The sequence below is a fragment of the Lampris incognitus genome, chromosome 10 (genome assembly GCF_029633865.1).
Source record: "Lampris incognitus isolate fLamInc1 chromosome 10, fLamInc1.hap2, whole genome shotgun sequence".
NCBI lineage: Eukaryota > Metazoa > Chordata > Actinopteri > Lampriformes > Lampridae > Lampris > Lampris incognitus.
Window position 1 is genome coordinate 9,191,544 of NC_079220.1, and position 23,591 is coordinate 9,215,134.

Genomic DNA, 23,591 nt, shown 5'->3' on the forward strand with positions numbered 1-23,591 from the left:
TGTTTGAGCCTGAATATGAGTGGACAGCATGAACATCCACAGCAACAAAGATTACAGCAGGAAGTCTCTGGTAAATATTACACTCATTACCTGTTTATTGCATGTAATAATAGTGGATTTAGTCTTGCCCCTGTTAATCAGTATACATGTGGGAAGTGTGCTAAAATGCTGACTGAAGTGGTAAACGTCGCTATCGCCAAATGACTGTACGGTATCTCTAGTATGGTCAGTTATTTGTATGCTGGAGTATGTTCAATGCCTATAATACTCAAGCAGACTGTTTTGTGAGAACGTGGACATAGAGTTACCAAGAAGACCAAAGTTTGACAGGCTTTTGGCTTGGAATATCTTTGCTTGAGCATAACTGCTCAACTGCTATAACTGTATTATAAAAATTACAGTTGATTGCTTATTACTTGAAAAGAAATTCGTGTTTGGGGGATGGGGATATTTGTCCTTGGCGGTTGTGAAAACAACACAATTTTGAGCAGATATGGTTGAAATAAAGACATGTAATCTGACTGCTCGGTGCATGGCTGTATTGTTTTGAGCAAATCACCGTTAGCGCCCTAAATAATTTTAGCTTCACTGTGTACAACGATTGTCTGCACTGAAACTGTATTCACAAGCCATTTGGTCCAATACAAGACAAACACTTCAGTGATGTAATGTTACTTACAGCTTGTACTTCTGACTCCTCAACACAGCCCCTGACAGATGGAACAGCCCCCTCTTTTAACATTAGCCTCGCTGAAAATCTGGTGTGAATAAACAAACACGTTGGCATATGGCAGTTGTTGGCCCGAAAAAAGAAACCGTGTCCAATGCTGTCTGGTGCTTTCTTCTTTTGGAAAGGCCAACAAATGGAAAATACAGCATTGAACTGTGCCTGGTTCAAGAAGTAGTCCCTGGTCAAATGAAGGGGACATGAAAGGTTGGGGTTGTACTGCCGATGAATAGTGGTAAAAAGGAATTCTAACTACTGATTCTTCATTTCGTCTTCCTTTGAAAGTCCATACAAATGGAATTTGCCTTCACACCGAAGAAAACGGTGTCTTCGACATTGTGATACGCGTTAACCAAACTCTTCCCGGCATTGCACCAAAATCTGTGACCCTTTCGCTTCCTCTTCTTCTTCTTTCGGCTTGTTCCCTGTTTCTCAGGAGTTGCCACAGTGGATTTTTGCCCTCCATAGCTTTCTGTCTGACGTGTCCCACTCCCACAGTCCACCCTCCCTCATATCCTCTAGCTGGTCTCTCCATCTTTTCCTTGGTCTTCCTCTTTTTCTTTTGCCGGGTATTTCCAGGTCCAACACCTTCTTTCCTATATAGCCTATGCCTCCTCTTTGTACATGTCCAAACCATCTCAATCTTGTCTCTCTCTCTCAGCTTCTCATCCATTCCTCTGATCTTGAACATAGCTCTCACTCTTCATTTCTCTTCTGGTCTTTTCTAGTTAATCCCGAGGACCAACGCAGCATGTTCATCTCTGCTACCTGTAATGTAGATTCTAATCTCTCTGTTGTTGTCGCTGCCTCCATACCACAGAGCCTGGCAGGCCCAACCACCGATCTGCAAACCTTGCCCTCCACCCTCAACAGCCCTCCCCTGTCACAAAGCACTCCAGCCACCCCTCTCCGTGAATTCCACCCAGACTGCGTCCCCCTCCCGACCTCCCTCCCACCACCGCCACCTGTCTGCACCGTCGATCCCAAGTACCTGAATTCGCCAACCTCTGGGACATCTTCTCCTCCCAAGGCCAATCCCGGACCCCCCACATGCAGGTACTGAGTCTTTGTTCTGCTGATCTTTAGTCCTCTAATCTCTAGCACTTCTCTCAAATCTTCAAGATCTCTCTCCAACCTTTCCTTCTCCTCGTTTGCTAGCGCGATGCCATCAGCAAACATCATGCTCCATGGTGGCTCTCTCTTAAGATGTCCTGTGAGGCTGTCCATCAGTATCACAAACAGGGAAGGGCTCAACGCCAGTCTTTGATGCAGTCCTACCTTTACCTCAAACTCGCTTGTTGCTCCCACTGCACATCGAACTATGGTCTTACAGTCCCTGTACATGTCCTGAATTATGCTGATGTAACTTCCTGCCCCTCCCTTCGCTCTCAGGCAATACCACAGCTCCTCTCTCGGTACTCTGTCATATGCTTTCTCCAAATCAATACATACGCAGTCCAGTCCGCTCTACCGAACTTTATTTGAGGGCGGGACAAACTAGCCGCTATGCAGGCATTATGAAAATATGCTACATAGTGACGTAGATAAGTAACCGAAGAAAATGCTGAACTACAAACAAGGCGTTTCAGGCAGTGTTTTCCGTCGGAGAGAACAACTGCCTTTGGTGTGGGCTTTGTAACTCCGCAGACGTTTAACATGCACCTCCCAGCTACAGAACACACTAAAGGAAAGGAAAACCCCAAACAGCATGACATGACCTCCTTAAAACTCCAGTATACTGTGAGATACAGAGAGATTTACCATTCTTCATGGCTGGTAGTTCGCCATGTAGCAGGCTAATGGGCCCTAACTAGCTGTGCCCTGTTCATCAACAGCAAAAGCGTTTCACCCGAGATGAGGTCCAAGTAAGTCAGCAGATCTGAATCCTTTTATTTCTTTCATTTGTTCCAGCACTTACAAGTCATCTAAATTGGCCTTCCCACCCCAAAACTCTCCGTTCTAAACAGCAAAACGCTCACTATAGCGTAGGACCCTGGGCACCCCCTCAACCCATTCTTCACTTTACTCCCATCTGGTCATAGGTGGACAGATTCGCCTAGAGAAAAACCTGTTTCGGTAGGAGATTTGTCCCCACTGCCAAAACAGCTCTCAACAAAACTCTCAGCTGAAAGTCTTTGTATCTGTGTACCCACGTTCCCTACGCACCACTGAATGTCATTAATGCATGTTTGTAGTACGTAGTTGTACCTGTGCACCCATGTGTGTGATGTATATATGTAAATTTGTATTTTAATGTGCTGGCTGTGGAAACAAATGTCCTTAAGAAGGACAATAGAGGGGCATCTGAGTCGCGTAGCGGTCTATTCTGTTGCCTACCAACACGGGGATCGCCGGATCGAATCCCCGTGTTACCACCAGCTTGGTCGGGTGTCTCTACAGACTCAATTGGCCATGTCTGGGGGTGGGAAGCCGGACGTGGGGTGTGCGTCCTGGTCGGGGAGGAGGGGGAACTGGGGGGAATAGCGTGATCCTCCCACACGCTGCGTCCCCCTGGCGAAACGCCTCACTGTCAGGTGAAAAGAAGTGGCTGGCGACTCCACATGTATCACAGGAGACATGTGGTAGTCTGCAGCCCTCCCTGGATTGGCAGAGGGGGTGGAGCAGCGACCAGGACGGCTCTGAAGAGTAGGGTAATTGGCCGGATACAATTGGGGAGAAAGGGGGGGGGGGATCCCAAAAAAAAAAGGACAATAGAAAATCTATCTTATCTATCAATCTAAAATGGCGAGGGCTGAACTCTGACATAGAACAACTTGTTTTACCTAACTCCTTTTCATGGTGTTTCCATTTTTTGTACCAACACTTGTGGAGGGCACTGTATGTATACTATACTTTATAAAGATGATTTGTCATTCTGCGGCCTCTGACCTGAACACTCTCTCCCTCCGTGCATGTGAGCGCTGTTTCCACCATGCTGTAGTCCTGGCCCAGTACCCAGCTCTTGTCTATCAGCTGGACATTAATGGCTCCCGGGGATGTGATACCGTGGGCCACAAGCGTATCTTTCTTAGGGGGCTCGGGATCCCTCTTGGAATGGTATAGATTGAAAGTAACATCTCCTTTACACACGTCGAAGTCCCAGGTGATAACGCAGGAGGCCTCCGTGATCTCAACCAGCAGCTGCAAGAGGATGCAGGGAGTGAGGAGACACAGAAAAGCAGACAGCTGAGCACTGATTATCATTTGATCTTACTTTGCAGCAGCTCTGCAATGCAGTTTTATTCCAGCAGGTGGCAATCTTCTTCTTGATAAAAAATATTTCACAAGAGAACTAGTGAAAAACGCTGCATCGCTCACAGCCTTGAGCCATCGTGAGACATTTAGGGAATATTTATGAGCTACAGTCATCCATATTTAGGGTTGCATTTGCAAAAGCTCAGGTTACGGTACCTCATACGGGGCTCCCTTGAAGACACTGGCACTTTTATAGAGGGAGTCAGTCCAAAGGCGAGTCTCCTCGCTTTCCAGCTCCTCTGCTGTCCTGTACAGAGACTTGGGGACCAGACCACCTTCAGGGATCTCGCACTGAAAAGTAAGACAAGAAGAGGTAATGATGGCAGACAAGATCAAAAACCCATCAGAAAAGTTTAAACAAGGACGACGAGAGACGATCACTTCTCCTTGCTCTAATGTTGAAGACAGAAAGCCACTTTATCTTTGTATTTTTATAATGAATGTGTTCTCTGCATGTAACCCATCCTATTGTATAGCAGCTGCAGCCCCCGGGGACCAGCTTTAGTTCTTCTTTCCATTGCCTTGCTCAGGGCCACAGGCAGGAGTATTAATCCTAACATGCATCTCTTTTTGCTGATTTATGCCTTGCTTGGGCATACGATACTGACCACTACAATAAAATATTCCTGGTTTCCAGGTCTTACCATGCACTCCCCTCCCAAGAAATCAGGGATGAGCTCTTTGTCAATGTAGTCCACCAAACCTCCCGGACCTTGGTAATCATTACCAGCGTAAATCAGGAATTTCCTTCGCGTGTTCTCATTAATAAATGGACTGACCTTGAAAAAAAAAAATCAAACAAGCAAATAATAATAAAAAAAAAAACAGTCAGTAAAGACAAGTTGAAGTGAGTGTTTATCAAAAATAAGGAGAAATGTGTCACATAACATAGATACATACAGTCAGAAACTTTACAACTGCAAGTTATATTAATGAGCAACAATTGCTAAACCTTTTATATACACGCCTCATACCTTGAACAGTTCATAGACCGGTATTCCCATAGCTTTCAGTGTTATCTACATGAGATCTGAATAAAGATGTATGATTTCATGAGATGACTAAACCAAGGTGCTGCACTTGAGATGAAAAAGCCTACGCATCGATTAACATCTCCAGTGCTTCACATCACACCATGTGGCTGGGTTGCATTTTGTTTATATAATTTTTTTTTGACAGTGCAAGTGAGAGATCATGATGGCATCATATGTAAAATCTATTTGTTGCTGAAGATCAGCTGCTTGGAGCTACGATTCTTGAAGAGTGACGTATTTGTTTTACATAGCGACTCCTGTGGTGATACTGGTGTTTAACTGCTCTAAATCCTAGAAATCCATTCAGAATGAAACAGGATCACCAGTGCTGTTCTCCCCACTACTGAACCTGGGTGTGAGCTACTGATGCTGTCGTATCCGTTGGTACAGATCTTCTACCGTATGACCCTGGTCTGCTAGTTTGTTTCATACTCGCATGCGGCTGCTATGGTGAAGATGCAAAACGCCGTGCGCGGAACCACTTTGACCGAGGAAAGTCCAACCCAACAGTAACCGTGGATGTGTACATCTACAAAAGCCTTCATGATTTAGATATTTGTGAATTAGCAACTGTGTCCAATACACCGGTGATAGAAAGATCAACAGAGACATTTTTTTTTGCATGTAAATCTCCAGCGTTGACATTTTAATGTGTCCTGGCATGTCAGGACAGTAAATGTCCCAGTGAAATGATAAGTGCTAACCATAGCCCTTACTAGTGTCCAGAGCACTGGGAAGACTCGAGGAGCCCGAAGTATGAGGAGGCGTCCCAGGGTCTCAGGGTAGTTGGCCTCCACCACCTCTATGATCCTCAGAAGAGCCTTGACACCGGGCCTCCACAGGTGACGCATGTTTAGACCCTCCAAGTCCACCAGGCAGGTCCAACAGCTAACACAGGGACAAAGCTGGTGAATTACTATTTCATCAGTAAGACCGTTTGGCTATCCAGTCATGACTGCCTGGTCTTCCATAGCAGACTTGCTTCAGAGTGACTATGAGGGCTATTAATCTTGGTGCTATTTTTACCTAATTGGTCGACCAAAGACTCTGGTGTTTTCTTCACAGTGCCTCAGACCCTCTTCGTTGATAGACAGGACCTGAATTATAACTTATTTGTTCAATGCTGTGTGGGTAACAGTAAAATCAAAATTATTGTATGCAAGTGTTCACTTTATGAACACTTTATGAAGAGCACTAATCTCATAGATGCATGAAAATCACCTGTCTCAACAGTGCCTCCTCTCCCAAGGTTCGCACCAAGCCCTTGGTGTCCATTTGGCCCAGACGCAAAATATACAGAGGACGTCCATCTGTAAGCATGCCACATGCAAAGATACACAAAGACATGAACGCACGTCTGCCCACATGCAAACACAGATTATATAATAGAGCGAAATCAATGTGTACAATGAGTCAGCTTCTATTTCAGAGCAGAGGCAATTACCTACACGCTGAACACATTGCAGCCTGTGTAAATGTCTTTAATTGGCTATATAGCTAGTTAGCTAAGCAATCCCCAAGTTGCATAATCCCTGAGACACGTGCATTTTTTGCAGTACAAAAACCATAACACACAAACAGTAACCACAGAAACACGTATTCTGTATATGAATCCATCAGAGAGCCCTTACAATTAACTGACTGTGGCAGTTAGACAGTGTCACGTAAATGGTACCTCTGTCATAGTGGTGCCAGCCTCCGGTGTAGTAGTCCTGCAGCAGTTGCGGCTGCTCCCATGAGTCGAGCAGGAAGTCCACCTGATGTTGTTTCCTCCAGGTGAGGGACTGGCACAGGAGTTCCCGGGCCTTGTCCAGGTTGAAGTCCTGCGCCCTCAGGAAACGTAGCACGTGCTGGTCTTTTGGGATCTGTACAAGGTGAGGAAGCCGGTCTGCAAAAGTCTGTTCTTTCCTTAAGTGCACAGTTTGTCTGCTCCCTAACCCCTCTGGACAACTTTCACTCAACAATAAATGTAATCTCCTCAATTCTCTACTGACTTGGCTGGAAAACAGAATTTCCTTTAGAAAGCATTCGCTGCTCAAAGTGAGTCATTCTGGATGTTGTTGGGGGATTTTTGTGCTGGTTTAGAAATGTGCTTTTCCGTCAGCGCGTTCACCGCGTGTTACGTGAAGAAACCGTGTGGGTATTTGCATGCGTTACCTTGCCCTTGTGCATCTCCTGTAGCCACTGCCGAAGCCGAATAAGACGGCTCTCCTGCAGAGGCGTTAGGTCTCCAAGGTAACGTCTGATGTAATCGGCGTCCAACTTGTCTGCAAGCCAACGTTGCTGAAGTTAGAACATACTTGCATGCAGTTGTGGAGATTATAGGCATCCTACACTTAAGCTCACAGTACATTTCTAGCAGAACTGGAAAAAGTCCTGCTGGTCCGTGTAGACACAATACTTCCGAGTAGCTCGTGAAAACAATCTACAGTTGCACAGTTACATAGTTATTCCTTTTAACATTCGGCGTAGCAGGTTAAGTGCACCACATGGTAGTCAGCAGAGGGGAACTCTACATATGCACATGTTTTTAATTGCGCCGGTGTGTTTATGTGTTGGGAGCCACATCGTAGTTTAATGTAGTTCACTACAACACTGACCATCAGGAGAACCAGCTAGTAGCTCTGAGGGGCTGCCGGGATCCTTTCTGGACGACCCATCCATCACACTGGGCACTGGGATGGCTCTGGTGATGGAGATGGGAGCCAGCTGGAGCTTGGCTGTAGTTGGGGGGGCAAAAGTGGGTGTCCAGCGAGGTATGTAAGTTATTCCCTCCTCCTCCAGTTCTCTGAGGTAGTACTCCATAATCTCTTTACCCTGAAGGAGACACGTTAGCTTGTCAGTTAGACTGTTTGTAAATGTGAGTGATGTTTAATGGTAATACTTTGGGAGAATACAAATGGTTTTACTTGCAGATAAGTCGCGGACTCACTGAAGCGAGGTTTTGCAGTAACGGCCAAATGAGCGGTACGAACATTTACTGGGCCAACACACAACTAACAACAGTCGCCATTTTCTTTTGAACTACTCAAATGACCGTGGCAAACAGTTCAGTGTCTGGTCTACTCTCATCCGGTTTCTATGGGCGGTGAAGTATTTTCAGCTGACTCACAAGATTAAACAGCGCTATCCAGTGGCCTTAATGTAAAGGCAGTGTATTTAATCTTTGTAGGTACGGGACAAGATTTTGGTGTCAGAGAGGGGATTGAGCAGCGACCGGGACAGCTCAAAAAAAAAGAAAAGAGCGGGGTAATTGGTCAGATAAAATTGGGGAGAACAAGGGGAAAAAATTGAGGAAAAAAAAAAAGGAAAGGAAAATGAGCAGCTACACCGGAGGCCCCAAAATATTTGCCGCTGTCCCCCGACGACGATTTAGCCTCTGGGTTCCGAGATTGAAGTCTATTTGTCCCACAAACCTACATTGTATAAATCGCTTTGGAATAAAAGCCGCAGGACCAGCCAGACGAGTAAAAAAATAGTGACTTATAGTCCAGGAAATACGGTATACACATACAAATAAAGATATGAGCACACAAGTCAGGCAATGAAATGGGCATCAGTAATTAGATATTGACTATGGGGCCATCATAGACAAGACATATAATATCAGCATTCTGTCTTCATATCATCCATTATCCGAGCCGCTTATCCTGATCAGGGTCATGGGGATGCTGGAGCCTATCCCAGCAGTCATTGGGCGGCAGGCGGGGAGACACCCTGGACAGGCCACCAGGCCATCACAGGGCCGACACACACACACACCTAGGGACAATTTAGCATGGCCGATTCACCTGACCTACATGTCTTTGGCCTGTGGGAGGAAACCGAAGCCCCGGAGGAAACCCACACAGACACGGGGAGAACATGCAAACTCCACACAGAGGACGAACCGGGACGACCCCCAAGGTTGGACTACCCTGGGGTTCGAACCCAGGACCTTCTCGCTGTGAGGCGACCGTGCTAACCGCTGCGCCACCGTGCCGCCCCATCTTCATATCCATTAACATAAACACTTTAGAATACAGGAAGTGAGGCATTAAATTGTTTATAACTAACAAGGACATGACAATACCCAACACTGACAATACCTTTTTAATACTGCTCGCATACTGTTTCATAGCTATCTTCTCTGCTGTGCTCTCGAAACCAAAAAAGGACTTAATATCCAGACTGGCTATCTGCTCGAAGCACGTCCAGTCCTCGTTCTCAGGGTGAACCTGTGACGGAGGTGGTGAAACAGGAAACAACACGTAGAGAAGGAAGCATTAGACACAAGAATTAGATAAAACCATTGTGAGTGTCCAGCGTAGTGTAGTTCTCAGATTAACCATGTAGTTGCAGCATTCATGGACGACGACTCTGCTGGAGAAGGTCTCGTTGCGGACTTCAATGTGCAGCGTCCTCTCTCGGCGGTTGAGAGTGTTTTTCTGAATGAAGTAGAGGTAATCTACACCCGCCATCTACAGCACATGCACAACAGACACAACACAACGCCATGTTACACACCGGGTATTTTGGCCAGGAGACAAGAGATGCTCCCTTTCAGCAGACATTAATAAATGTTAAATTACTTAAAGATTTGAATTACTGAAACAAGGGGAGGAAAGTCCTTCCGTATGTTTGGCCATTATAAGCGATCGAACCATCTACTCTCCGCGTGCTGGTTAACTATTTGCCTGCTTGAAAGGGAAGATGTACCCTTTTGAGCAGTCGTGGGGCGTCCGCATCGACCATACAGCGTCTCTCAGTTACTAAAGTGGATCCATCCTCGCTCTCACTCTCACTGATGACCTCACTGTCCACAAATATGGGGATCAAGGGGCACTTGGGGAACCTCCTCTGATAGGCCTGATCATAGGAGAGACAGAGACAGAGAATTGATCAGTCATATATAATGGGCAGGGCGGCACAGTGGCGCAGTGGTTAGCGTGGTCACCTCACAGCAAGAAGGTCCTGGGTTCGACCCCCGGGGTAGTCCAACCTTGGTGGGTCATCCCAGGTCGTCCTCTGTGTGGAGTTTGCATGTTCTCCCTGTGTCTGCGTGGGTTTCCTCCCACAGTCCAAAGACATGTAGGTCAGGTGACTCGGCCATACTAAATTGTCCCTAGGTATGACTGTGTGTGTGTTTGGGCCCTGTGATGGTCTGGCAGCCTGTCCAGGGTGTCCTCCTGCCTGCTGCCCAATGACTGCTGGGATAGGCTCCAGCATCCCCGCGACCCTGAGAGCAGGATAAGCGGTTCGGATACTGGAAGGATGGGTGGATATAATGGGCCTTGACAGGTTGACACATATTTAACGACTGCTGACTTTAGGGTTCACCGGCGCTTATCTTAAAAGTTCATGTTCAGGGTTGTGTGCAACAGCCCGCAGCTAGCACTTCATTTACAAGCTGCTTTCCTTTGCTTTTTATGGCATACAGCATGTGGCCATCAGCAGAGGCCAACTGCACCGGGCCTCCTCTTGTCAATATTGAAGCTCGCTCTGTACATATGGGTCACACGGTTGCAGCCCGTCAGTCCTCAGTCTGCGCATCTAGCGAAAAGACATGTAACGCCTCCACCTCATCTCCAACTGTGCGGTGTGGAACAGTCAAACGCAACCGACAACAGTGAGGTTTGAACAGTAGTAAAACAATGGGTCAAAAAATAACATTCACTTCCGAGGCTGGGAGACAGACGCTGTTATCTATAATGATTTTAAATGGAAATTAGATGGCAAATGAAGCAGTTCCAGAAGGTTTAAACCTTTTTAACTCTTAACTTTAGGAGTTGCAGAAAGTGTGTGAACCGCGGTCGTCTGCCAGTGTCCGGAGGAGTTCAGTAATGGAAAATGAAGACCTGGGATCAAGCTGTGGGAGACTCTCCAGATGAATACAAATGCAGTCAAAAGTCAAAGGAGTTTTAAGTCCAAACTGACACAAAAATGCAGTTCATACACAGCTGGTCTTCTAGCGATGCACATTCGCACACACGTGGTGAATATCATCCATTATCCATCAGTATCCGAACCGCTTATCCTGCTGTCAGGGTCGTGGGGATGCTGGAGCCTATTCCAGCAGTCATTGGGTGGCAAGGCAGGGGGACACCCTGGACAGGCTGCCAGGCCACCACACACAGACTCACACCTTCATACCTAGGGTATGGCCGAGTCACCTGACCTACATGTCTTTCGACTGTGGGAGGAAACCCATGCAGACACGGGGGAGAACATGCAAACTCCACACAGAGGACGGCCTGGGATGACCCTCAACGTGGGACAACCCCAGGGTTTGTAGCCAGGACCTTCTTGCTGTGAGGTGACAGTGCTAACCACTGCGCCACCGTGCCACCGTGAATAAAATGAATTGTTCTATAATAGACACTCTAAAGAGCAACAAACTCCTTTCACCGATCACACACAATTACACACTTTTCCTCATCATCCCTATCAAATCTAGTCATGGACGATACCTCAAGCTGGCATTGCACTGTATGAGAGTAACTTCAAAACAAAACGTTTAACCATTTTCCAGATTTCTAACATTTACCCTATACTTTGCAAGAGCTGCCGAGTAGCTCTCTGACGGCTGTGTGTGCAGCACAGACGAGGTATTTCTAGCTTAACTTGCCAAGTCGGCGGTAACTACACAGCGTCGTCTTAGCGTGAGATGCAGCAGCCTCTCTAATGAGAAACACACATATTGCACTGCTATTGCGTACACAACCACAAGAGTCACCGGGGTGCATCAGTAAGGAGATGAAATTCATGTCACTAGTAAAGGATTCACAAAAACAAGAAGACTCGGGGTCCGGCGCGCCAGCTAACACAATAACTGTCAGTAGTAAGATCAGTCAGGGGCAGACGAGGAAGCCTGGGGGGAGAAGAGGAGGAGGCGCGAAAGGGATAGGTTATTTACTGGATCCTCATCAATACACTGTTCAGTTTTAACCAGTCTTTGTTTTTTCTTTTGTAGGCAATTATCAATTACTCCTAGTGGTTTAATCGATACAAGTTCTAGAGATCTAGACCAACAATTTGCTGCAAATGACGGTTGTGTGGTTGGCAACAAGGGCTGTGTGACTTCACAGCTGTGACCGGTGATACGAGTCCACAGAACACACTGTTACGGCGCCGTTACAGCTCTACAACCTACTTTGAGGATATTACATAACCTGGCTTAATATATAACCACGAGCAAAACGGAGGAACAACGAGGGCAGGATGGGAAACGGGTAAATAACACGAGGCAGTGAGACCGACTGCCATCGTGAAACAAACTGACAACACGAAAACAAAAGAATACCCCTTTCATTTTTGCTGCGCAGCATTACCTCAAAAATTATATATGAGGCCTGGCAGCATCTACCTGCATGGAGGTACCAGAGTCCGTCCAGTGTTCGATCTTTGGCAGCACTGTGCCCAATGGGAGAATCCCAAAATGTTCGGTTGAGGCCTGAATTAATGTAAGGCTAAAATCTAAAAAGGGATTTGAAAAGGTAACACTACATGGAGATACTTTACCATATCTTTGTGTAGTGTAGAAGTAGCCAGCCAACTAAAGCAAAGTTATACGGCCTATTTTTCTTACCTATTCATCCAATGTCTAGACTACATTTTATGCCCTGGGTACGACAAACTGCAACCATCGGGTCGTTGGCGACTAAACCAGTGCCCCCACTTCACCCCTTGGGTTGTTGTGAGGAGGGTGTGTGGACACCCAGCAGGACTAAAAACAAAACCTGTCAAAGAGCAGATGAGTTCCTCTGTGAACCTACAGCCATCCATACCTGGAGAGGAGATAGGGACCACCAGGTACTCCCCCTACTGACACACAATGATGACTCAATTAAATAGGGACCGCCAGGTACTCCTCCGACTGAAACGCAATGATGACTCAACCTGTTGAGGCATCAGCTGTGCTCCTATGACCTCCATAGGTTACGGAACTGATGAGGATGATGAGACTACATTTAGACACCCACTGTTCAGATTACAGTGTCTAGAAAATTAAAATCGGGTAACATGCCTAACCAAGAGTATACTGAGGGAAAACTTTGCTCTGTCGTCAAGTCTTATCTAGAGTGTGCGGTAGGATCAGACCACATTTAAAGTCAGATATAAACAGCTCTCTTATGACATATTCTCTGTTGCTTACATAAATTCACTGTTCCCAAAGGGGAACGAACCATCAGGGCCCTCTAGGCCCCAAGAAAGGGCCTAAGATATCCATCCACCCATTATCCACGGCACTTATCCCAATCGGGGTCGCGGGGATTCTGGAGCCTAGCCCCGCAGTCATTGGGCGGCAGGTGGGGAGACACCCTGGACAGGCCGCCAGGCCATCACAGGGCCGACACATTCACACCTAGGGACAATTTAGTATGGCCGATCCACCTGACCTACATGTCTTTGGACTGTGGGAGGAAACCAGAGCATCCGGAGGAAACCCATGCAGACACAGGGAGAACAAGCAAACTCCACACAGAGGATGACCTGGGATGACCCCTAAGGTTGAACAACCCTGGGGTTCGAACCCAGGACCTTCTTGCTGTGAGGCGACCGCACTAACCACTGTGCCGCTGTGCCACCAGTCTATGACATTCTAAGAAATAATATTTAAAAAGTATTTATTTTAGTATTTTATCAATTCATAATTTGACAATCAACATCTAAACAAAATGTTTCTGAGGAAATAAGCCCTTCAAACCTGCCTATTCAGTTTGTGTTGGAATGTGAAGGGTTAAATGATAGAAGTCCCTTTGTCTCCCTATCAGAATTTTGCTGTCTCTGTGGTTGCGGTGAAGAAAACACTATGCTTTCAGCTCTGTGATTGGCGGTTCAGCTGTAATTCTACAGAGGTCCGAGCAATAGTAATTCAAAGGGAGACTAATTTCAAATGACAGTAAAATTGACCAATCATATTGCCTCTCTAAATGGGTGAGCTTTGTTATCCCTGACTTTATGGCAAGTCTCGCCTGCTGCAGAAGGATACAAATCATAAACTAGCTAAAAATATATTTTTTTAAAAACGCTAATTAGCTAGTTAGCTAGCTAGCTTGTTGGTTCACAATGGAAGCAGCAAGTAAGATCGCTAGTGAGGAGAACATCTTTGGGAATTTCTTATCCACACTGTTTTCAAGATTAACTTTTAAAGACAAGTTGGAGTTAATCAGCAAAGGAAGACCTACACAAAGGGTAAGTTAGTTAAAACCAAATGGGCCATCATGCCAACTGATTTTATTCTGGCCACTTCCACCACTGTTTAGTATATTTTAAGGTTTATTTGGCAAAACGGTCACGATGCAGAATTTCTGGTCAATCTGTAAATTTACCAACTCAGCAGTCATTATGCACATTTACCATAGCATATATATTTAATAGGCTGCTGTGCCAATCTAATATTTATTTATTTACTATATTGCTTGTTTTTGGTGGTGGGTTTCCAAAAATGCCATGGTCGCTGTTCAGTGTCCGTGGTTCTGAAGTGTTGTTGGTTTTGTGTGGAAGGAGGGGGTGGCTGTTTTAGGCCCCAGCCCGTTGTCACCATATTCCACTGAAGTGCACACCCAGCTTGCATGATGACATGGTTATTTCTAAGGAGGATTTGGGTTTTGCTTTAGAAATTAGCTGTTTTTTGGTTTTGGTGATAACTCTCACTCTCTCCGTACTGTTCGTCATAGGGAATTTTGCAGTACTATAGGAGAGGACACGGTGAGCTAGGCTAGTACCTTGCTTTTTTTTTCCCCAATGAGGGAAGGGGGTTCAGAGGGCCAAGGTTTAAGTGTCATGGTTCGCTACTGACTGTCCCACCAGACTCTCTGACAGTCCCACTCTCCGGGCCTCTGTCAGCCTATAAAGGCAGGCCAGCTATTGGGGACACAGTGGCCGTGGAATACAGACAATGACAGATGAGGCATCCTAACTAACAGGAACCAGTGAGTCACCGTTTGACAACACCATACTCTGCCACAGAGAGGCGAGAGACTTCAACGTAGTATGAGAAAAAGGGATCCGAGTGATGGGTAAAGATGGGGTAAATATAAGGGGGAAGAGAATGTGTCCTGTCCTATCATCCACTAGACAAAAAAAAAAAGAAGAAAAAAAATCAGAAAATGTATTTAAAAAAAAAAAGAAAAAAATAGATATATGACAAGACCTAGGTATATGTCTGGGCTCTCTACCATCTGGTCCTAGCCAAAATAGCAGATCTTTCATAATAGATAAGGGTACCATGAGATCTAGACAGATGACTCTAGCGGAAAAATGAGGCCGGAGGCAATCTCCTGGGCCAACACAGTGTTGTGTATGTCCTATGGCTAGGGGCTCCCAGGAACAAGAGTGCCACAATCAGATCCTGGGATCCGGTGAAGCTGAAGATTTTACATTTTAGACAGCTGACGAGTACGACAAAATAAACTTTAATTCATAAAGCCCAGATCCCCAGGAACCAACAGCAAGGACTACAGATGCCTGAGTCACAGTGCACCGGCAAAGGATGTACTCCTTTGCCCAACGTATATTTTATACAACATCTCACAAATCTGAGCTTAGAAGACCTCACAACGAGCCTTTCAGGTCAGTTGTCTCTGAGCCGTTAACTCTAATAAAGTTAACTTTTTCAAACAGGTTTGTTGCCATTTCTATTCTGTGTCTATAGTGACAGCTATGTTACTACTGGAGAGAGTACACGGAAACCCTTATTTTCTGAACGCAGTATCAACCCATAAGACCAATAATAATCTATTCATTTCTGTAGCTACTGCTACACAATGCATGCCGCTTAGGTCAGCACTCTATGGCAGGAATATCAACCACCCACACACACACACACACAGAAGCAACTCACCGCCATGATCAGCTCAAATGGCTGTTTGTAGACCCGTACGGGTGACTGGTATTCCTGCACCATGGTTGGAGCTCATCCACCGGTAACCTATGATCACATAAACATGACAGAACGGAAGAAGCAGGACAAACAGTCAACACGCTACCGTAACACTGCGTCAGCCAAAAACATCCCCACAAGATCAGCTGAGCAAAGTTCAGGCGTAGCGTCAAGTGATAAACAGAAATGCAGCATCATCAGCTCCACGATACGTGTATTACATAAAGTAAAGTTAAAATTCTTTCTCTGCATTTAACCCATCCTAGCTGTGTAGCTAGTAGCAGTGGTCAGCTGCAGCGCCCGGGGGACCAACTCCAGCTCTTCTTCCCGTTGCCTTGCTCAGGGGCACAGGCAGGGGTATTAACCCCAACATGCACGCCTTTTCGAGGGTGGGAGGAAACCGGAGCACCCGGAGGAAACCCACCACAGACACGGGGGGGAACATGCAAACTCCACACAGAGGACAACCTGGGATGACCCCCCCCCCCAGAGTTGGTCAACCCCGGGGTTGCCGACAGCGCCAACCACTGCGCCACCGTGCCGCCCATTTCATCCATTCAGCTACTTTATAGAAAATATGATCCCAACTCAATAGTAGTGGCACTGTCTAGATTTAAAACGCAACAAGAATGGTTCAAAATAAGAAGAAGAAAGCCACTTTATTTGACACGGTATTCTTACAGCGAATTGTATCATTACAATGGATTTGTTCTCCGCATTTAACCCATCCCGTTGTACAGGAGCTTAGAGGGTTACATGTAGATTAAAGATGGTGCAATGTACAACTGACTTTAACAAACTGCATGACTAAGCATAAGAACGGCCATAACTCAATAAACAGCACTACATTCATTAAAAAAAAAGGTAAATGAGTTTTTATAGACGTCGTCAAATACAGTTGTAAACACAGACAGTTTAAAGTCTTAACATCACACGTCTTAAAAAGCAATAATGGCTGCGGAGGCCTATCATGAAAGAAGTTTAGCAGAGTGACCTCACGAAGGTCAACCACACAAAACCAACCGAGGGCAATAACGGCTAACAGGTCGCATAAAGGCGGCACGGTGGCGCAGTGGTTAGCGGTCACCTCACAGCAAGTCGGCCCTGGGTTCGAGCCCCCGGGTTGTCCAACCTTGGGGGTCGTCCCGGGTGTGGAGTTTGCATGTTCTCCCTGTGGTGGGTTTCCTCCAGGGGCTCCGGTTTCCTCCCAGAGGCCAAAGACATGTAGGTCAGGTGAATCGGCCGCACTAAATTGTCCCTAGGTGTGAATGTGTGTGTGTCTGTGGGCTCTGTGTGATGGTCTAGCGGCCTGTCCAGGGTGTCTCCCCGCCTGCCACCCAATGACTGCTGGGATAGGCTCCAGCAGCCCCGCGACCCTGAGAGCAGGATAAGCGGCTCGGATAATAGAATGGGGGGGGTCATACAAAGGTGTTGTAAATTCACTCTGTTGGATCAGGGTATAAGTGTATGCAACAAATAGCTAATTGCATGTAATTTGGAGAGATCCAGAGCGGGGTGTTTATTGTAAACAACATTATTTGGCGATATAAGTAAACAGATTTAATTAATAATCAGCCTTGTCCTTAAGGCACAGTGATTGCACGGCTTTAACAAATGGGATTAGTGAAATAAGGCTCCAGGAGCTCACACAAGGGTAGGCCATTCCCTCTGCAATGAATCATTATTTATGATGCAAAAAAAAAAACAAATTCAGTGACAGCAGTGGGTTATTTTAGTCTCTAAACACCCTCACTCCAGTTGAAATCCCGTCTTATTATCTGCACCCAGGTTTATTCCAGTTGTGCAACATTAAGAACACCGGCCTACATTACAAATATGACCCAGCAATACCATCGGAAGTAAGTAATCAGCAAGTTAACGGAAAGAAGAAGAAAAACGCAGCCAGATAATAACTGAAAGAAACAACTGCTTTGGAATAAAAGTACAGGATGAGGCAAAACATGAATACAAAAAAGATTATAAAAAAGCAACAGCAGACTTCAGTATATTTATGTGGGGCATAAAATTGTAATGAAACGACGAGAAAAATAAGTTAAAGGAGAAGAAAATATATATTTTTCAGCAGATTGAAGATCTTTCATTTTTTTCGCTACAACTAAGGAGGTTAAAAACACCTAAACTTCCTTCTGAAGACTGGGAGAACAATGTTACCATTAAAAAGATGCTTTACATTTTTGGCAAGAACAATGTAACTCTTGACAAGACAATTAAACTGATATTGTTTGTTTCCCCATGTGTAGCCAAGTCCCAAGAATCATTTAGAATCCTTGACATGGTCAGTTTTCAGAGAGTTGATCGGTGAAGGGGGATGATGTTCATGTAAGGAGCAAGTGGCAGCACTCTGGAAGTTGACCTTAACGCGCAATCGCCTCAAGCTGCAGTTCCAACCGGGCCACAAGGTGGCTGGCTCCAAAAACAAAACAAAACAACTTCCGGTCCAGTGTAGGTCAGTTAGAGAATTTCCGAAAAATGTTCTGCAAGAGGTTAAATTCTCAATGGCTAATTTCAAGGCTGGCACACAACGGTTGTTTTGAAAATTATTGTCTTATTGGGAAGATAGTAGGGATTAAAAAAGTGGTATGTTGGAGGCGTGTCTGATCGATTGATAGGTCTGTCAATCAGTCTGCTGCCGAGGTCCCACCCCAACTCCACCCATGGTCCGTCCACTCTGTTGCCCAAATTAGGATTTTCTGGCCCCAACAACTGACAAGATGGTGGCGAGCATAAAGCCACATTTTTAAGCTTCAGGATGTCCCTCCAGAGACCAATGGGTGACATCACAGGTGCTACATCCATTTTTTTTTAATACAGTTCATGGTTTGAACCCAACGAATCGGACCTGTCCCAGAGCAAGGCAGTTGTGCAGCATTAGTTACCATGGCGAAGGTAACAAGATCCACTGTCATGGGACAGACAAGCCAGGGTTCTAGATCAAATCAAGTTTAGAGTTAGCGAACCAATAAATCCTGCTTCATGAGACAGGCCCCAGGTGCAGCACTTCTCATGAGGATCCAGTAGCAAGCTGACGGACCCAAAACCCAGAGCTTAAAGCGAAACGTTGCAATTTGTTTCACAGACTATGTTTTCTTGAGTCTATACAGAATTACTGTAATTGTACTCACTGACTATTTCCTATACCAAGTAGTTTCACTGCTATAGCCGGAAGTGTTCTGGGGCAAACAGTCGGGGGTGCGTTTGTAAATTCACTCCATGGACTGCATTGAGATTTCTCTGATGGCTAAAAGTAGCGGAGGGTGAGGTTGTGGCAAAATGCTACGACTGTGGCTTATTTGGTGACATAACAAGTGGATTTATGAACGCAATGCATCATTGGTCTACATGTATATGTGGCTAATAAAACAATCCAACGCCTGGTCTCATGGTAACGTCGGTAACAAACAAAGAGGGCTCCCACACACTAGGAACAGGGGCGGATTACCGAACAGGCCTACCGGGCTCAGGCCCAGGGCCCCAAGGACTTGGGGGGGGGGGCCCTAAGCCAGAGGGTGGACACGCTGTTATTAATTAGTCTGCAGACCAGTCTTTTTGCATGGCAGGGCGGGGTATCTGAAGTGTTGAGAGTGCTGCCTGTTGAAGAATGCTCTCTGAAATATTATGCATGCCACGTAACCTAAATTGTTTTTTTTAAATTATTATTATTTCCCTTTTTTTGTGGCGTATCGCTGGACTGTATGCTCCTTTAAATATACTTTAGTGTCGGGCCTTAACTGGGACCAGTGAAATTCCTTACATGAACATAATAAAAAAGTATTTATAGTTTATAGAGGCCCACCTCTTGGAAAAATCAGGGGATGCCCTGTTTATTACTGATGTGATATTGTTAAGGCTATTACTGTCAATTTTCAAGAAAGAGAAGCTTGTGCGGGCTACAAATGTCCAGTCCCATTAGATTAATGAGCACAGAAACTGGTCGATAGGGGGGCGCTATTAAAGTTTGTTAACTGGTCTGGAGACGGGTCACGGGTGAGGAAGCGACAAGGTCAGTCTGTGCATGAGCTTGAGCACGTCTAGATCTCGCATTTCCACTTTTTCTTTTTCAAAAAAAATCACCAAAGATGAGAAGAACAACACTGCAGAGGGTCGGGAGCCCACCGTGGGAGGCCGTGAGGAGGAACAGCCTGTTACCAGCACTGCCAATGTTGTACCACCGAGGCTTACTGTTGGTGTTTGAGGAGGAGCAGACCGGCTCAAAGAGGGTCAACGGCGATGCGCGTTGCCTCCGCCGCCTGCTGGCACGGAGGGTCAGTTAAAGCCTCCTGAACGAGAGCCGGGGCGGAGCCTGGTAAGATTTGGTTTGAGGCTGTAACTGACCCGAGCTTTGTGGAGCAGCACCCGAAGTGAGCGGGCCAAAGCAGTTCTTATTGACAGAGGGGTTAAACGGGTCCACAGCTGGCACGCACATTACCCAGCCTCTGCAAGGGACCGCGGGATTGGTAGCAAAACTCGAGCCTTACCAAATAAGCAGCTTACACGCATATTGCCAAATGGCCAAGGGGTTGACGGAGAGTGGAGAGGGTTACGTATCCCCCCCCCCCCCCATCCATGTTTTGCATGCGAGCTGTTTTCCACCAAGTCACAAGCATTTCGCTACTGGCTGATGTGACTGGAAACACCCAGGGCAGATCGCTGAGCACGAGAGAAGAAGCGGAGAACATCTCGCCTGCACACTTGCCCTGCATCATACAGCCACAGGTTCCAGCCATGCGTGCCGACCTTAGAAAGCAAATCGATGGGGCGAGGCAACACTGGAGAGAGGTGTCTCTTGTCATCAAGCTCTTGCGGGAGAGGGGTCTGGCATTTAGGGGACATGATGAATTGCGAGGTTCACCACACAACAGTAACTACTTGAGTGTCTTAAGAATTGCTGTCAGAGTTTGACCCCTTTAAGAAAGTTTGGACAAATGGGTAGGGGCAGTGTTTCATATTCATCCTCAACAATTTGTGAAGAGTTTACAGAGCTTATGGGAGAGAAAACTGAACCTGAAATTGCAAAAAAAAATTACACAATGCTAACATGTCTGTGAATGTTCTCATTCATCCGGCTCATGGTTATCTGAGTCTCATCACCAGCCAGTCAGACTAGCTTGGTCTAGTCAGAAAGGCACGAACTGAGGAAGCCTCTTGGATGAGAGGCGAAACGTCTTCACGGATATATACCAAGTCCAGCTGCACTTTATTCAACTCCTTTGGATACACAATGCTAAGTATTTCTCTGCAATAGTCGACTCGACCCCCAATTTATGCCATGTACACCAGCTCACCTTTATGCTGAGATTTGTGAGCAAAACAAACATCAAAAAGACATGTGTGTTAGGGTTCGTACTCCTGTCTGTGCCCCTGAGCAAGGCAATGGGAGGAAGAACTGGAGTTGGTCCCCGGGCGCTGCACGGCAGCTGCCCACTGCTCCTAGCTACACAGCTAGGATGGGTTAAATGCAGAGCGTAATTTCCCTACAGGGGTCAATAGAGTATCTCAAAATTAAAATTAAAAAAACAAAAACAAAACCGCCACGTAGTAGTAAAATGGTTTCTAGGATCTGAGCCCAGCACCAGTCACACTGTGTTGTCTGCCAAGGACAATAATATGACAATGAGTAATCCATCCATCCATTATCCGAACCGCTTATCCTGCTCTCAGGGTCGCCGGGATGCTGGAGCCTATCCCAGCAGTCATTGGGCGGCAGGCGAGGAGACACCCTAGACAGGCTGCCAGGCCACCACACAGGGCCCACACACACACACACACACACACACACACACACACACATTCATACCTAGGGACAATTTAGTACAGCCGATACACCTGACCTACATGTCTCTAGACTGTGGGAGGAAACCGGAGCCCCCGGAGGAAACCCACGCAGACACGGGGAGAACATGCAAACTCCACACAGAGGACGACCCGGGACAACCCCCCAGGTTGGACAACCCCGGGGCTCGAACCCAGGACCTTCTTGCTGTGAGGTGACCACGCTAACCACTGCCCCGCCCATGTGAGTAATATGTCTGGAAAATACAACCGACTGCAGGTACCTCTAAAGAAGAGGAACTGTTGTTTCACTACACCCCCTGTGCTGCACAAACTTTAAATCTGGTCGGAGTCAACAAAACTGGAGCCTGTAGCAACGTAGTTGGCAAATATGTTTTACTTGTTGCTGTCTCTATATACGGTCATCTCCGCCTTCACGCGTCGCTGGGGCACAGTATTTGGAGAGTTCAACATGCACATTAAGCTAACTCTTAAATCTCTCTCCACTACACACTGGAGCTGCCATTCTGACTCCACGAAAGCACCGTGGCAAAATTACCAAAAGACACAAGAGAGACTTGGGACGTTGTGCACGGACGATACAGACAGAAGGGACATGCACGCTGAAGCAGCAGCGCTCTGTGTGCAACTGGAGACATTGGAGATGGCGTTCATGGCCGAGTTTTGGGATACTGCATTATCAAGGGTTCAAGCAGCTAAGCGCTAATTTGCAGCGAAGTGACATATCCCTGGATACTGCAGTTAGGGCAACTGAATCACTGTGGGATTTTGTGGTTGCACAGAGAGACCTTTTTATTTATTTATATTTATATATATATATATTTTTTTTTTGTATTTTCCGCCTTTATTATAGATAGCGATAGGCGAGAGAGACAGGGAAGGCTGGGGAGAGAGAGGGGGATGACATGCACCAAAGGGCCTGGGCTGGATTCGAACCCAGGCCACTGTGGTAAGGACTCCAAGGAGTCCAATGCCTCAGTAATTGAGAAGGTCAAAGTTCTGGCATCTGCATACCCACCCCCCCACCCCTTTTCTCCCCAATTGTACCTGGCCAATTACCCCACTCTTTCGAGCCGTCCCGTTCGCTGCTCCACCCCCTCTGCTGATCCGGGGAGGGCTGCAGACTACCACATGCCTCCTCCGATACATGTGGAGTCGCCAGCCGCTTCTTTTCACCTGACAGGGAGGAGTTTCACCAGGGGGACGTAGCACGTGGGAGGATCACGCTATTCCCCCCAGTTCCCCCTCCCCCCCCGAACAGGTGCCCCAACCAACCAGAGGAGGCACTAATGCAGCGACCAGGGAGGCAATGGAATAGGGATGGTTGGGGTTGGGATGGGAGGCAACGGAATAGACAGCTACGCTACCCCGACATCTGCATACCCATCTGAGCTAGGTGACAGTTTAGGCGATGAACTATATCAGCTCGCATCATTTATTAAACCTCAAGATGATACAAGCCCAAAAGGACTGCTCCAAATAATTCTAGATTATGGCCTGCAATCTATGTTTCCAAATGTTTGTAATAATAATAATAATAAATCACCATCATTACTTTTATATAGTGCTTTTCTAGACACCCAAAGCACTTGACATTTATGTCACGCTGCGGCTACTTCTGGCTGCCCGTCAGTAAATGCAAAGGGGAGCGGCAAATCTCTCTCCTGTGCAGGATTAAAAATGAATTGAGGACCAAGATGATGCCAAACTGCCTCAAGGCACCCTCTCTCATGGCAGCTGGGAGCGAACTGACCAACTCGTTGGGCTTTGACGACATCGGTAATGATTTCACACGATGCAGAGCCTGGAGCAAATGCATTGCATAAGGTAAGGCCCATTTTATGATTAATTTAAGCCTATAAAGTATTGCTGTGTTTGCTATATGTAACACTGTAGCTTA

General features: G+C 46.4%; 1 protein-coding gene across 4 annotated transcripts in view; it reads right to left on the bottom strand.

Annotated features, from left to right (window-relative positions):
* The window catches only part of LOC130118923 (SEC14-like protein 1), a 32,683-nt gene that overhangs the window by 6,520 nt on the left and 2,572 nt on the right, over nucleotides 1-23,591 (bottom strand). For 2 of the 4 annotated variants that reach the window (XM_056287242.1, XM_056287243.1), the window contains exons 2-14: nucleotides 15,842-15,928; nucleotides 9,715-9,864; nucleotides 9,345-9,476; nucleotides 9,105-9,233; nucleotides 7,617-7,833; nucleotides 7,174-7,283; nucleotides 6,692-6,881; nucleotides 6,238-6,326; nucleotides 6,043-6,113; nucleotides 5,733-5,904; nucleotides 4,627-4,761; nucleotides 4,139-4,273; nucleotides 3,617-3,868 (exon numbers count right to left, since the gene is read on the bottom strand). In XM_056287242.1, coding sequence (XP_056143217.1) covers nucleotides 3,617-3,868; nucleotides 4,139-4,273; nucleotides 4,627-4,761; nucleotides 5,733-5,904; nucleotides 6,043-6,113; nucleotides 6,238-6,326; nucleotides 6,692-6,881; nucleotides 7,174-7,283; nucleotides 7,617-7,833; nucleotides 9,105-9,233; nucleotides 9,345-9,476; nucleotides 9,715-9,864; nucleotides 15,842-15,904 — 1,845 coding nt within the window. In that variant the 5' untranslated portion in view covers nucleotides 15,905-15,928. The remainder of the gene's footprint in view (nucleotides 1-3,616; nucleotides 3,869-4,138; nucleotides 4,274-4,626; nucleotides 4,762-5,732; nucleotides 5,905-6,042; nucleotides 6,114-6,237; nucleotides 6,327-6,691; nucleotides 6,882-7,173; nucleotides 7,284-7,616; nucleotides 7,834-9,104; nucleotides 9,234-9,344; nucleotides 9,477-9,714; nucleotides 9,865-15,841; nucleotides 15,929-23,591) is intronic. The other 2 variants (XM_056287246.1, XM_056287244.1) reach the window with 2 other exon arrangements.